At 42.0% G+C, this 15,625-nt stretch overlaps 2 protein-coding genes across 7 annotated transcripts in view; one reads left to right on the top strand and one right to left on the bottom strand.

The window, feature by feature from the left end:
• The window catches only part of LOC139382327 (alpha-2-macroglobulin-like), a 563,422-nt gene that overhangs the window by 519,426 nt on the left and 28,371 nt on the right, over positions 1-15,625 (top strand). The gene's annotated exons all lie outside the window — the stretch shown is intronic.
• LOC139382326 (A-kinase anchor protein SPHKAP-like) overlaps positions 577-15,625 on the bottom strand; it is a 133,985-nt gene continuing 118,936 nt past the window's right edge. For 3 of the 6 annotated variants that reach the window (XM_071126254.1, XM_071126253.1, XM_071126255.1), the window contains 5 exons: positions 5,224-5,400; positions 4,164-4,247; positions 3,562-3,611; positions 881-1,086; positions 577-794 (listed from right to left, as the gene is read on the bottom strand). In XM_071126254.1, the coding sequence (XP_070982355.1) occupies positions 645-794; positions 881-1,086; positions 3,562-3,611; positions 4,164-4,247; positions 5,224-5,400 (667 nt within the window). In that variant the 3' untranslated portion in view covers positions 577-644. The remainder of the gene's footprint in view (positions 795-880; positions 1,087-3,561; positions 3,612-4,163; positions 4,248-5,223; positions 5,401-15,625) is intronic. The other 3 variants (XM_071126256.1, XM_071126259.1, XM_071126257.1) reach the window with 2 other exon arrangements.

Here is a 15,625-nt window from a genome sequence, read left to right as displayed (position 1 = left end):
AATACATCATTTATAAAGTAACACATCAGATTGTGAAAATGTCATGTATAGGATATATAACAACTAAAGGAATACAAATTCTGCAGGCTAGAATCTCAGATGGCTGATTTGTTTGCACTAAATTAATAAGGCCTACACCCCAAACTGATGCTGGGTTTTCCATGGGTTCGTCTAACTAGAGACCGTGCATCAGAAAATGAGAAACATGCTTATCTTATTAAAGGGAGACATGTCTGCTCACTGCAGCCTAATGAAAGTCCTGTGTGGTGTTTCTTTTAGCCTGGAAGCCCGACCTGTTTGGGCTTCAGCCAGATCTTCTACTCCTCGTTGTCCATTGACCATAGGAGTTGGTAAGACAGCACAAACTAATCTGGGACCTTCTATCCTAGTAGCCAGACTTCTAGCGTTCCCTGTCATGGCTTACATCACAATTAACGAAAGAGGAATTGGCTAAAGCACAAACATCTGGCTACCAGGCTAGTTTTTTTTTTCATGATTCGCACTCCGTGTGCTGGGAATCACTAGGCTTGATGGTGGGGTTTGATGCATGGGGGGGGGGGGGGGGGGGGGGGTACACACAGTTGGGGACATTGGCTGGTGTGTGTGTGTGTGTGTTTGTGTAGATGGGGGGGTGTTGGCAGAGCCTAGTGGGTCTCCAGTAGCCAGTCGAAAAGACTGGACAGAGAGCTGCCTCCGTCCTCTTCCTGGTGGAGCTTACAGAACTGGATGACAGCGTTGAAGAGATCTCCGATCCTCCATGCCTTCTGAGACACCAGCTGCAACACCCTCTGGAACTGAGACATCACACTCAGCCAGATTACCATGCTCATAACAGAGTACAATACACACACACGTAGGGGCATAATCAGAGTCTGTGTACCTGCATGTGCTGTGCTGCACCCACCTTGGACGTCCTCTCCTTACACTTCCTGAAGTAGACGGCATGCAGGCCCAGCTCAGAGGCGGCGATCCACTGCAGGGCCAAGCGCAGCTCTGAGTCCACACACTCTGGATCCAAGTCACAGTTGACCACCAGAAGCTCCCTGTGGCTGCTACTGCCCCCTACTGTCCACAGGGAGCTGCCCTCTGCAACACACACAGGAAATACATCACGCCCACTTTCTGTCTACATCAAGCTCACTTCGTGTAGTGTCAATGCCAAAGCTACGCCGAGGTCCGATGGAACATTGGATGGATTTGGCACTAAATAGGTTCAAGTTAGGTTGGGTATAGAGGGCTTGATACCATCAATGTTGGGGAGTAGTGAAATACATTTAGTTCAACTATTTAAATACATTTTTCAGTAGCTTGGTGGTAGTTAAACTCAATTAAAATCTTGGTAGTGGTTTTAGTAGTTAATTACTTTGCCATTTAGTGGTGTAGCTAACTACTGGAACTACTTTTTTTTGCACAAATAAAATATGGGTGAAGTAGGCAAGAATTTACTTTAGTTTTTGGCATCAGACCTGCCTAATTCTAACTTGAAACACTTCTTGTGTGCCTCATTCTCACTTTTTGTGTTTAAAAGGCTAAATTACACATGATGTTAACATCTGACTCCAGAGTGAACAGTTATTGCAATTTTTATTTATTTTTCTGCAATTTGTTCTTGCAATTTAACATTTCAGATTTAGATATATAGTACCGGTCATACGTTTGGACACATCTACTCATTCAAGGGTTTTTCTTAATTTTTACTATTTTCTACATTGTAGAATAATAGTGAAGTCATCAAAACTATGAAATAACACATGGAATCATTTAGTAACCAAAAAGTGTCAAACAAATCAAAATATATTTTAGATTTGAGATTCTTCAAAGTAGCCACCCTTTGCCTTGATGACAGGTTTGCACACTCTTAGCATTCTCTCAACCAGCATCATGAGGTAGTCACCTGGAATGCATTTCAATTAACAGGTGTGGCTTGTTAACTTGTTATTTTGTGGAATTATTACTTTAAAGACATGAAGGTCAGTCAATGCGGAAAATGTCAAGAACTTTGAAAGTTTGTCGCAGTCGCAAAAACCATCAAGCACTATGATGAAACTGGCTCTCATGAAGACCGCCACAGGAAATGAAGACCCAGAGTTACATATGCTGCAAAGGATAAGTTTATTAGAGTTACCAGCCTCAGAAATCAGCAATTAACTGCACCTCAGATTGCACCTCACAGAGTTCAAGTAACAGACATCTCAACATCAACTGTTCAGAGGAGACTGCATGAATCAGGCCTTCATGGTCAAATTGCTGCAAAGAAACCACTACTAAAGGACACCAATAATAAGAAGAGACTTGCTTGGGCTAAGAAACATGGGCAATGGACATTAGACCGGTGGAAAACTGTCCTTTGGTCTGATGAGTCCAGATTTGACATTTTTTGGTTCCAACAGCTGTGTCTTTATGAGACGCAGAGTAGGTGAACGGATGATCTCCGTATTTACTGGTTTGCACCGTGAAGCATGGAGAAGGAGGTGTGATGATGACACTGTCAGTGATTTATTTAGAATTCAAGGAATTCAAGGCACACTTAACCATCATGGCTATCCCAGCATTCTGCAGCGATACACCATCCCATCTGGGAATATAATTTGTTTTTCAACAGGACAATGACCCAACACACCTCCAGGCTGTGTAAGGGCTATTTGACCAAGAATGAGAGTGATGGAGTGCTGCATCAGATGACCTGGCCTCCACAATCACCCGACCTCAACCCAATTGAGATGGTTTGGGATGAGTTGAACTGTAGAGTGAATGAAAAACAGCCAACAAGTGCTCAGCATATGTGGGAACTCCTTCAATACGGTTGGAAAAGCATTCCAGGTGACTACCTCATGAAGCTGGTTGAGAGAATGCAAAGCTATCATCAAGGCAAAAGGGGGCTACATTGACAATCTAAAATATATTTAGTTTCTTTAACACTTTTTTGGTTATTACATGATTCCATATCTGTTATTTCATAGTTTTGATGTCTTCACTATAATTTTACAATGTAAAAAATAGTAAAAATAAAGAAAAATCCTTGAATGAGTAGGTGTGTCCAAACTTTTGACTGGTGCTGCAATTTCTCATTAAGTAGTTAAGGGATATAGTGAATTACTTTTTTCTAAGTCACTTTAGTTAAGTAAGCTATATTTTTTATTAAGGGTAACTTTAGTGAAGTTTAACTTCTTCCAGTGTGAAGTCATTTGTAGCTTGGTAAACTTTATTTTCAGTGTAGTTTCCCCAACACTGGATACAATGCCGCTATATTGACCTAAAATGTTTAACTGGCACCACAGCAGAGATAAAGCAGTGATATATTTACAATTTCGACATTTGAGTTAGAATATTCATAGAACTCTGAGTGTGTAGAGATCTTACAGTGAAGAGGTTGTGAAGAGGCTGAATAGAAGTTAACGCGAAGACAAACGAGAACAAAGATGAGACAGTAGGGGAGACAGAGAAAGTTGAGTTTCCTGTGTGACAGATATAGACAGTAATGACATGGAAATGAGACAGTGTGATGTAGTGTGTGTGTGTGTGTGTGTATGTGTGTGTGTAAGACAAGGTGACACTACTCACCATTTACGTTCTCCTTGCTCTCCCTTAGGTGTCCCTTGTCTGCCTCCTCACTGAGAACAGAGAACATGACCATTAAGACAATACAGTAGGTCGCGTTCTGATTTTTTCACGTTCAGGCCAGATTTACTAAGCATCAGTTTTTTTTCAGTAAGGGATAACTCTAAAAACAAAGGAAGAAAAAGGAAAATGTCATCTTTTTCACCTTTCTGTCAATCTTAATCCTTCTCCTTACCTATTTGTTCTGTCCTGAATGTTTTATTTCCTTAACATTTTGGGGGGTGCAAACACTTATTTAATCTAGCAGTGGGCGTGAATTTACTTACTCCTTGTCATGGATTTAAAAACACTTAATTAGTGTAAGCATGGGGTAGCTAGCCGGATGGATCATCCACCACATTTCCTACATCGGTTGATCTCTTCATGAGGTGGTGAACAAGTACACACTTCATAAACAGGGTAGAGACTAGAGAGAATCAGACGGGAGCCTATGAGACTGCATTCTCCTGTTCAAAGGGCCTTATCTAAAGCCTCAGCGCTGTGTTGTAGGAGTATAGCCTACACGTTGTAGGAGTGTTTTCATGTTGTTAGGAGTTATCAGTTACCTGTTCACTGTGCTTTGACTGGGGATGTCAGACAAGCCCTCCAAGTCTGCCAGACCCAGGCTAGACGTGCTGCTGTTCCCGTTCCTGCAAATCCAAACAGAACCAAAACTCACATCCTGTCTCTTGAAATGTGACACAATCAGTGACTTGTGAAAGGAACAACAAGGAGCTGTAGTGAAGCGAGCAATGTTGTTCATTAGCTGGTGATTAACAGCAGCTGCAGCTGAGCAGAGTGGCTGGGTTGGCAGAGAGAACCTGACTTGCAATTGGCCCTTCCGTGTGAAAATGGGGGATGTGGAACGATTGAGAAGTCGGGCGGAGTGGGCGACCATGTCCAGTGTCAGCAGCGGAGTTAATCGGGGATGAGGTGGTCAGGTGGAGAGGAAGGCAACAGCGACCAGGTGTTTGTTTCTGCCACAGCTGTCTGCACCGGCAGGTTAAAGCAGCGCACATTTCATCCCCACTACTGTCAAGCTGAAGCCAGCCAGCCACACAGCCCTCCTCCTAGTCTTCTGGAGCCTACAACTGTATCCATCCCAGTCTTTTATCTATCCCCTGGTCTCATTTCTCCTGGCTTAGAGGAATGGCAGTAATAGACTTGCTACCTCAGTCTTTTGGCTTGGCTGCGTGTCAGTATGAGACTAGCTTGTGGAACTGAGAAATGGCACTAGCTGAAGCAGGGAATGATAAAGCTAATGTTCTGTGGGCGTTTGATACGTGAAAAGCAGTGTGACATCATACCTATGCTAGCGCGGCTGCAGCCCCACTCTCTCTAACTATATTTCAGCGCAGGCTGCAGGCCCCAAGAGCTCCACACCACGCTTGTTAAGGAGTAGGGCTGAGTGCACTAGGTGAGCTCTCTGCCAGTGAGCGGAAAGCCCCCGGGCAGACAGCTATTCCACTGCAGCAGCAAAGGCCGAAGACTGGCACAGGACAGCAAAGAGTGAGCAGCAATGGGCTGATGAGAGGGCGACGGACGGCGAGGGCGGTAGTAGCGGTAGGAGTGCTAGGAGCGGTGCATGATAGGACGGAGCAGTGGTTGATTGCTACGGTTACTGACCCCTCGCTCAGCTGGATAAAACTACTGGTCTCCTCGTGGGGGTCGTCATCAGGGGCGATCTGGGACCAGCTTTCTGAGCTGTCCTCACTGCTAGCACTCAGAGAGCGCTTGTTTCGTTCATCTACAGCGGGTACCGCAGCGGGCGCAGAGGGCACTGCCGTCTTGTCTCTCTCAAAGCTGGGGAGAGCAAACAGCAGGGTCAACCACTGTATACACTCTTAGAAAAAAATTGTCCTTAAAGTGTTCTAGCAGGCTGTACCTTTTATGGTTCTAGTTAGCCATTTTTTTCTAAGAGTGTACATACAGTGGCTTGTGAAAGTATTCACCCCCCCCTTGTTTGTTTCACAAGAAAAATTATTTTACATCTTCAAAGTGGTAGGCATGTTGTGTAAATAAAATGATACAAACCCCCCCAAAAAATCTATTTTAATTCCAGGTTGTAAGGCAACAAAATAGAAAAAATGCCAAGAAATAAGACAAAAAAACAGAACTTGAGTGTGCATAACTATTCACCCGCCCCAAAGTCAATACTTTGTTAGAGACACCTTTTGCAGCAATTACAGCTGCAAGTCTCTTGGGGTATAAGCTTGGTACATCTAGCCACTGAGATTTTTGTCCATTCTTCAAGGCAAAACTGTTCCAGCTCCTTCAAGTTGGATGGGTTCCGCTGGTGTACAGCAATCTTTAAGTCATGAGGTCTGGGCTTTGACTAGGCCATTCCAAGACATTTAAATGTTTCCCCTTAAACCACTTGAATGTTGCTTTAGCAGTATGCTTAGGGTCATTGTCCCAGTCTCAAATCTGTGGAAGACTGAAACAGGTTTCCCTCAAGAATTTCCCTGTATTGAACGCCATCCATCATTCCTTCAATTCTGATCAGTTTCCCAGTCCCTGCCGATGAAAAACATCCCCACAGCATGATGCTGTTATTCTCGGGGGGATGGGAGTTGTTGGGTTTGCACCAGACACAGCGTTTTCCTTGATGGCCAAAAAGCTACATTTTAGTCTCATCTGATCAGAGTACCTTCTTCCATATGTTTGGGGTGTCTCCCACATGCTTTTTGGCAAACACCAAACGTGTTTGCTTATTTTTTCTTTAAGAAATGACTTTTTTTCTGGCCACTTCCATAAAGCCCAACTCTGTGGAGTGTATGGCTTAAAGTGGTCCTATGGACAGACACTCCAATCTCCGCTGTGGAGCTTTGCAGCTCCTTCAGGGTTATGTTTGGTCTCTTTGTTGCTTGGTGGTGTCCCTTGCTTAGTGGTGATGCAGACTGGGGCCTTTCAGTACAGGTGTATATATACTGAGACCATGTGACACTTAGAATACACACAGGTGGACTTTATTTAACTAATTATGTGACTTCTGAAGGTAATTGGCTGCACCAGATCTTATTTAGGGGCTTCATAGCAAAGGGGGTGAATACATATGCACGCACCACTTTTCCGAATTTTTTTAAACAAGTTATTTTTTTCATTTCACTTCACTAATTTTGACTATTTTGGAGAAGTCCATTACATTAAATCCAAATAAAAATCTATTTAAATGACAGGTTGTAATCCAACAAAATACGAAAAACGCCAAGGGGGATGAATACTTTTGCAAGGCAAAGGCACTGTATGGTGTGATGGGTTTGGGAGACTGGGAGGAGCTCAACCCCTCTGATTTGAACTGGTTGATTTGGTTCCATATGTTTTTCTTGGGAAATTGTAAAATGATTGATTATAGAATGCAGTTTTTTTCATGTGTGCTATGTACTGTGACTATACACATTTTACATTTGTGTTGCTCATCACATATTACGTACAACCCCCCACCACCACAACCAAGTATTGGCCTTTTTAAAATCTTTGCCCCTTTTATAGAGGGTGGATAACCCAGGTCCTTTAGTGGGTAAAGGATTTTTTGTATTTGTACCTATCCAAATTAAACATAAATAAATAACGAAATGAAAGGCTGTAGTGTTGGCTGGTTTTTTAATGCAACAGAGCAACTGATGAATTTAAATCCTGATTAGATGATTGAAAGCTGCCAGATTCCCATAGTGGGTTAAGGTGTTGTTTGTCAATGTCAATGAACCTCACATTTCCAAAAGGGAAAGACTCACCTGGCGATCTGTTCAACGTCTGCCCTGGTCGTCTCCCCCTGTCTGGGACAGGTACCCCGACCCCACTCCCCCCTCTCGCCTCCGGCACACAGGCACTGTTGGGGCGAGTGACTCTGAACTTACAATGGCTAAACCCAAGTTGTTAAATATGTATTTTTTCTTGTGCATTTTGCTATTTTGCTATTTGCCTCATGACTCCTGCATGCTTTGTTGACTATGAACATTCTTGTTTACCCAACCGTGGGACAGACTATGCTTGTACCCACACTCGGGACTCTGACTCTCTATTGGTTACACAGACTTTTGGCCTCCCATCCTATTCTAACCCCCTCTCGCCGGCTTTGTATTCATGTCACCTGATGAAATTGCTGTATAATATGATGTTGTTGCCATCTAATGTGCATTCAAATGTCATAAATCAACACTGCAGAGCTCTCCCTGTCCTCTGCCGTGCCTTGATTGTATTACTGTTGATATTTGGAAATATGCATGTACACCCTGCCCCATCTACTGTTTCTAGCCCCAATTCTGATTTGTGCTCTGATATCTGTTTCGCGGATTTCTGTTCTCGTAAAAGCCTGTGTTTTCTGCACGTTAACACTAGAAGCTTATTACCTAAAATGAAAGTGTGCGTTCACAGCTCCAATTCAGGATGTGTTGGTCATTACTGAGATGTGGTTAAAAAAGAGTGTTTTGAATACTGATGTTAACCTTTCTGGTTATAACCTTTTTCGGCAAGACAGATCTTCCAAAGGTGATGGAGTGGCAATCTTTACCAAGGAACACCTTCAGTGCTCAGTTGTCTCCACCAAGGCTGTCCCCAAACAATTTGATTTGATGGTTTTTGTTGACTGCTGGGTGTTATCATCCTCCATCAGCGCCGGCCTGTACCCTACCTGCCGTAAACTCTCTCCTGGCCCCTTACACTAAGTCTGAATTTGTCCTGCTAGGTGACCTAAACTGGGACATGCGTAAACCACCTGATCAAGTCCTAAAACAATGGGACTCCCTAAATCTTTCTCAGATTATTATCAATCCCACAAGGTAGGACTCCAAACACCAAGAAAAGGCTACTTTTCTCGATGTTATCCTCACAAATAATCCTGATAGGTATCAGCCCCAAGGCTCGATCCTAGGCCCCACGCTCTTCTCAATGTACATCAACAACATAGCTCAGGCAGTAGGAAGCTCTCATCCATTTATATGCAGATGATACAGTCTTATACTCAGCTGGCCCCTCCCCGGATTTTGTGTTAAACACTCTACAACAAAGCTTTCTTAGTGTCCAACAAGCTTTCTCTGCCCTTAACCTTGTTCTGAACACCTCCAAAATAAAGGTCATGTGGTTTAGTAAGAAGAATGCCCTTCTCCCCACAGGTGTGATTACTACCTCTGAGGGTTTAGAGCTTGAAGTAGCCACCTCATACAAGTACTTGGGAGTATGGCTAACAGTACACTGTCCTTATCTCAGCACATATTCAAGTTGCAGGCTAAGGTTAAATCTCAACGTGGTTTCCTCTATTGTAATTGATCCTCTTTCACCCCATCTGCCAAACTAACCTGATTCAGATTACCATGCTAGATTACGGAGACCTAATTTATAGATTGGCAGGTAAGGGTGCTCTCGAGCGGCTAGATGTTCTTTACCATTCGGCCTTCAAATTTGCCACCAATGCTCCTTATAAGTCACATCACTGCACTCTATACTCCTCTGTAAACTGGCCATCTCTGTATACCTGGCGCAAGACCCACTGGTTGATTGGTTGATGCTTATTTATAAAATCCTCTTAGGCCTCACTCCTCCTATCTGAGATACCTGATGCAACCCTCATCCTCCTCATACAACACCCATTCTGCCAGTCACATTCTGTTAAAGGTCCCCAACGCACACACATCCCTGGGTCGCTCCTCTTTTCAGTTCGCTGCAGCTAGCGAATGGCACGAGCTGCAACAAACACTCAAACTGGACAGTTTTATCTCAATCTCTTGATTCAAAGACTCAATCATGGAAACTCTGACAGTTGTGGCTGCTTTGTGTGATGTATTGTTGTCTCTACCTTCTTGCCCTTTGTGCTGTTGTCTGTGCCCAATAATGTTTGTACCCTGTTTTGTGCTGTTTCCATGTTGTGTTGCTACCATGTTGTTGTCATGTTGTGTTGCTACCATGCTGTGCTGTCATGTGTTGCTGCCATGCTATGGTGTTGTCTTAGGTCTCGCTTTATGTAGTGTTGTGCTGTCTCTCTTGTCGTGATGTGTGTTTTGTCCTATATTTTTATTTCATTTATTCACATTTTTAATCCCAGCCCCCGTCCCAGAAGGAGGCCTTTTGCCTTCTGGTAGGCCGTCATTGTAAATAAGAATTTGTTCTTAACTGACTTGTCTAGTTAAATAAAGGTTAAGTAAAAAATAAAAAGATGCAGATGACTCGTTCCCTAATTGGAGTTTATTAAGTGTTACGTGAAAAACCAGCAAACCCTGCAATCCTTTAGCAGCCTAAATGTAATAATCTCTTCCATCTATTTTCCTTTTCATCTTATTTATTGCATGTGTCAATCCAATCTAGAGGTAACTGCCAAAATAATGGAAACACTTGAGTAAATGAGGGATACAAAGTATATTGAAAGCAGGTGCTTCCACACAGGTGTGGTTCCTGAGTTAATTAAGCTATTAACATCCCACCATGCTTAGGGTCATGTATAAAAATGCTTGGCAGGCCATTATTTTGGCTACGATGGCTATGCCCTCATATTTGGTATTTACTAGGATCCCCATTAGCCGCTGCAAAAGCATCAGCTACTCTTCCTGAGGTCCACAGGATGACAATTCCCCCCTCCCACAGGGCACGGGTGGTCACTGAATGGTTTGATGAGCATCGAAACTATGTAAACCATATGCTGTGGCCATCTCAGTCACCAGATCTAAACCCAAATGAACACTTATGGGTAATTCTGGAGCGATGCCTGAGTCAGCGTTTTCCACCACAATCAACAAAGCACTAAATTATGGAATTTCCCGCGGAAGAATAGTGTCGCATCCCTCTGATAGAGTTTAGAATCTTGTAGAATCTATCCCAAGGTGCACTGAAGCTGTTCCGGAATGTGGTGGCCAAACGCCCCATTGGTCTTTCTTTCATTTTGGCAGTTACCTGTATATGAAAACTAAGATTCTTTTTCTGAAGTATCAACATTTACAAATGACCTCCAAAGTATTTAAACCCCATTGTCTGTTTTCCTTTCTAAACACATACACTTTATATTTGATCTGCTCTGCCTATTTGTGCGACCTTGTGTTGTCACCTATGTCAACGTGGTCTGTAAATGTGGTCTGTAAATGTTTGTCGCTTAGCTGATGAGCTCAAGATTCTGGAACACCAATAAAGTGACCTGAAGTACATTGGAAGTTATCTGTAACCTCCTCTTTGTGGTGCCCACCTCTTCCAATACCAGGCCTCCCTGCAGTGTGTATATATCCATGTTTCACTGCTCCCCTAAAGGCCACTCTCACTTTACCACGGTCTGTGTGCATCTTCTCACCTTACTACCTTACTAAGTCCTTGACCTCTGAGTGAAATGTCAGACCCAAATTACAGGACAATATTATGCCACTGTTGCATGTAGTCTGTGTCTCTTATATGCATAATATACTGTATGTGTGACATACACTCGTCTCCATATGTATTTGGAAAGGGAATTCTTTCTTTTTTATTTGAGATCCAATGTTTCCTTTGAGGCGACAGTACAGAATGTCACCTTTTACAGTGCCCTCCATTATTATTGGGACAGAGAAGCATTTTGACTTATTTTGGATCTACACTCCAAAAGTGTGGATTTGAAATCAAACCATGACTATGAGGTTAATGTTCAGACCGTCAGCTTTAATTTGAGGGTATTTCCACTCATATCTGGTGAACCGTTTAGAAGGATAGACCTGAAAATAGCTGTGCAGTAACACTCCCCATCACACCTGATAGAGCTTGAGAGGATCTGCAGGGAAGAATGGGAGGAACTCACCCAAATACAGGTGTGCCAAGCTTATAGCGTCATTCCCAAAAATACTTGAGGCTGTAATAGCTGCCAAAGGTGCTTCAACAAAGTACTGAGTAAATGGTCTGAATACCTATGTAAATGTGATATCCGTTTTTTATGTTTTCTAAATTTGCAAAAAAAAATCTAAAAAACAGTTTTGATTTGTCATTGTGTATTATTGTGTCTAGATTGATGAGAAAAAATAACAATTTAATACATTTTTTAATAATGCTGTAAAATAACAACGTGGTAATAGTCAAGGGGTGCACCGCATGTGTGTATTGATTCCGTATTCATAGCACACAATGACTACATCAAGTTTGTGACTCTACACATTTGTTGGATACATTTACTGTTTCTTTTGGTTGCGTTTCCGATTTTTTTGTTCCCAATAGAAATGAATGGTGAATAATGTATTGTGTCATTTTGGAGTGTTGGACTAGTAACCGAAAGGTTGCCAGATGTGGCCAGATGTGCAACTGCGACCCAAACTGGCCATTGTTTTATTAAAAAAAATATGGCCCTTTATAATGTCCACTTAACGTTATGTCCATAGGATGCTGTATCCAGAAATCATATTTTTCCAGCTTTTGCTTCCCTGCTTGTGTATGTGCATAATATAATGTGAGCTTAATCAAAAAGTATTTAATAACTCCAAAAAGGTATAGCTGTAGGTTGTTGTAACATTTAAGCTTAAAAAATGTTTTTCATTTTTTTGCACAGCACGGATCATCGGTGTGGTTGAATGCAGCATTGCTGTGTGGTGCACTCAAATGTATTGTAGTTGAGTGGCCAGCCGAGGCTACTGCTCAAATGTATTGTAGTTGAGTGGCCAGCCGAGGCTACTGCTCAAATGTATTGTAGTTGAGTGGCCAGCCGAGGCTACTGCTCAAATGTATTGTAGTTGAGTGGCCAGCCGAGGCTACTGCTCAAATGTATTGTAGTTGAGTGGCCAGCCGAGGCTACTGCTCAAATGTATTGTAGTTGAGTGGCCAGCCGAGGCTACTGCTCAAATGTATTGTAGTTGAGTGGCCAGCCGAGGCTACTGCTCAAATGTATTGTAGTTGAGTGGCCAGCCGAGGCTACTGCTCAAATGTATTGTAGTTGAGTGGCCAGCCGAGGCTACTGCTCAAATGTATTGTAGTTGAGTGGCCAGCCGAGGCTACTGCTCAAATGTTGCTGCAATAGGCCTACACGTTTCTCCTTTGCATTGTGTTTTGTTGCAGGTTTAGTTTTTTGGTTATTCATTGTCAAGCTTAACCGAAGCCAGACAGCCACATTTGACACGTTCCCTCTGCTGCACGCTGTAAGCGGACATACGAAAGCAATGAGTGAAGTTGAATTCACTGATCCCAGCGCATCAGGCAGTAATTTCATAAAGTAGATTACTCAACTGTTGACTAATTCATACTAGCTTGTGTGTCCTATTCGGCCCACGGGCCTTGTGTTTGACACGTGTGCTAGCCTATTAGCCAAGTTATAACTGGCTTGTGATCATTGTCCTTGCGAGTTTGATTATATTGACATTTCCAGCTTTCTTTTGGTTGCGTTTCAGATTTTTTTGTTCCCAATAGAAATGAATGGTAAATAATGTATTGTGTCCCTTTGGAGTGTTGGACTAGTAACCGAAAGGTTGCCAGATGTGGCCAGATGTGCAACTGCGACCCAAACTGGCCATTGTTTTATTAAAAAAAATATGGCCCTTTATAATGTCCACTTAACGTTATGTCCATAGGATGCTGTATCCAGAAATCATATTTTTCCAGCTTTTGCTTCCCTGCTTGTGTATGTGCATAATATAATGTGAGCTTAATCAAAAAGTATTTAATAACTCCAAAAAGGTATAGCTGTAGGTTGTTGTAACATTTAAGCTTAAAAAATGTTTTTCATTTTTTTGCACAGCACGGATCATCGGTGTGGTTGAATGCAGCATTGCTGTGTGGTGCACTCAAATGTATTGTAGTTGAGTGGCCAGCCGAGGCTACTGCTCAAATGTATTGTAGTTGAGTGGCCAGCCGAGGCTACTGCTCAAATGTATTGTAGTTGAGTGGCCAGCCGAGGCTACTGCTCAAATGTATTGTAGTTGAGTGGCCAGCCGAGGCTACTGCTCAAATGTATTGTAGTTGAGTGGCCAGCCGAGGCTACTGCTCAAATGTTGCTGCAATAGGCCTACACGTTTCTCCTTTGCATTGTGTTTTGTTGCAGGTTTAGTTTTTTGGTTATTCATTGTCAAGCTTAACCGAAGCCAGACAGCCACATTTGACACGTTCCCTCTGCTGCACGCTGTAAGCGGACATACGAAAGCAATGAGTGAAGTTGAATTCACTGATCCCAGCGCATCAGGCAGTAATTTCATAAAGTAGATTACTCAACTGTTGACTAATTCATACTAGCTTGTGTGTCCTATTCGGCCCACGGGCCTTGTGTTTGACACGTGTGCTAGCCTATTAGCCAAGTTATAACTGGCTTGTGATCATTGTCCTTGCGAGTTTGATTATATTGACATTTCCAGCTTTAGTTACAGCCGTCCGTTTTTGGGTCATTGAAACTGAAACAGTGCATCCTAGATGGGTGGAGGCAGCAAACGATGTATGAGGCAAGCTGTGATTTACAACCTGATACAAATATTTTTTGGACTACCAAGAAATGGTAGTTGGTTTTGAAGAATAAACTGGGAATTTGATTTTTTTTTAAACTGATATTATGATTATCGGTTTCATATCTGCAAAGTAATTCAAACGCTGTCAGTTCCACTATAAATTAGTCAAAAGTTTAGTCCCATATTCCTTGCACGCAATGACTAAATCAATCTTGTGACTTTACAAACTCATTGGATGCATTTACAGTTTGTTTTGGTTGTGTTTTGGGTTATGTTTTGCCAGTACCTGAATGATGACAGCAGTACTTTTCTTTCTAATTAAGTAGATAAGATGTTTCATCATGAATAATGATTAGGGAGATGCCGGTTAAGAGGCAACAACAAGACATGCTAACCTCTCACCATTACCAATAACTGGGGAGATCAGAATTTTTGGGGGGGATCTTTGTGCCTCTGTAACCTTCTCAACCATCATTATTCACGATTCAGTCATGATTATCCATTATCATGGTAGCATCCACACAAATGTAGAAGTGTTCAGAAACATCTTCTATTCTTACTTACAATAAAAGTGACTCCAAAATGGCACAAAATATTATTCACCATTCAGTTCCTATTGGGCAAAACATAACGGGCAATTCCATGGTAACAGAAAAACCCAAAACTATTATTGCAAAGTTAAACAAACCATACAACTATATGCACAAGGATGACTTTCAACAATTTCCACAGAAAATGTAAAAAAGAAAAACATTTACTTGAAGAACAGAATGACAGCACAAACCATTGCTTTTTGTTTGAAATACATTTTAAAAGAAAGAAATCGGAGCATCATTCTGTTAGCTTGGAACTGTTCAAATCCAGAACACAACCAAAACAAACCGCAAATGCATCTAACATGTTTGTAGTCACAAGCTTCATGTTGTCATTGTCTGCAAGGAATACGGGACCAAATACCAATATTTGGATTACCTAAATACAAGTGAATGTGTCCAAATACTTGTGAATTCTTCAAATGGGGGACTAGATATTAGAGGTCGACCGATTATGATTTTTCACCGCCGATACTGAGTATTGGAGGGCCGAAAAAGCCGATGCCGATTAATCGGCCGATTTTTACAATGTATTTGTAATAATGACAATTACAACAATACTGAATGAACACTTATTTTAACTTAATATAATACATCAATAAAATCAATTTAGCCTCAAATAAATAATGAAACATGTTCAATTTGGTTTAAATAATGCAAAAACAAAGTGTTGGTGAAGAAAGTAAAAGTGCAATATGTGCCATGTAAAAAAGCTAACGTTTAAGTTCCTTGCTCAGAACATGAGAACATATGAAAACTGGTGGTTCCTTTTAACATGAGTCTTCAATATTCCCAGGTAAGAAGTTTTAGGTTGTAGTTATTACAAGAATTATAGGACAATTTCTCTCTATACAATTTGTATTTCATATACCTTTGACTATTGGATGTTCTTATAGGCACTTTAGTATTGCCAGTGTAGCTTCCGTACCTCTCCTCGCTCCTACCTGGGCTTGAACCAGGAACACAACGACAGCTACCCTCGAAGCAGCGTTACCCATGCAGAGCAAGGGGAACAACTACACCAAGTCTCAGAGCGAGTGACGTTTGAAACGCTATTAGCGCACACCCCGCTAACTA

The sequence above is a fragment of the Oncorhynchus clarkii genome, chromosome 24 (assembly GCF_045791955.1).
Source record: "Oncorhynchus clarkii lewisi isolate Uvic-CL-2024 chromosome 24, UVic_Ocla_1.0, whole genome shotgun sequence".
Taxonomy (NCBI): domain Eukaryota; kingdom Metazoa; phylum Chordata; class Actinopteri; order Salmoniformes; family Salmonidae; genus Oncorhynchus; species Oncorhynchus clarkii.
Note: the sequence above shows the minus strand (reverse complement) of the source record. Positions and strands in the feature narration are given on the sequence as shown.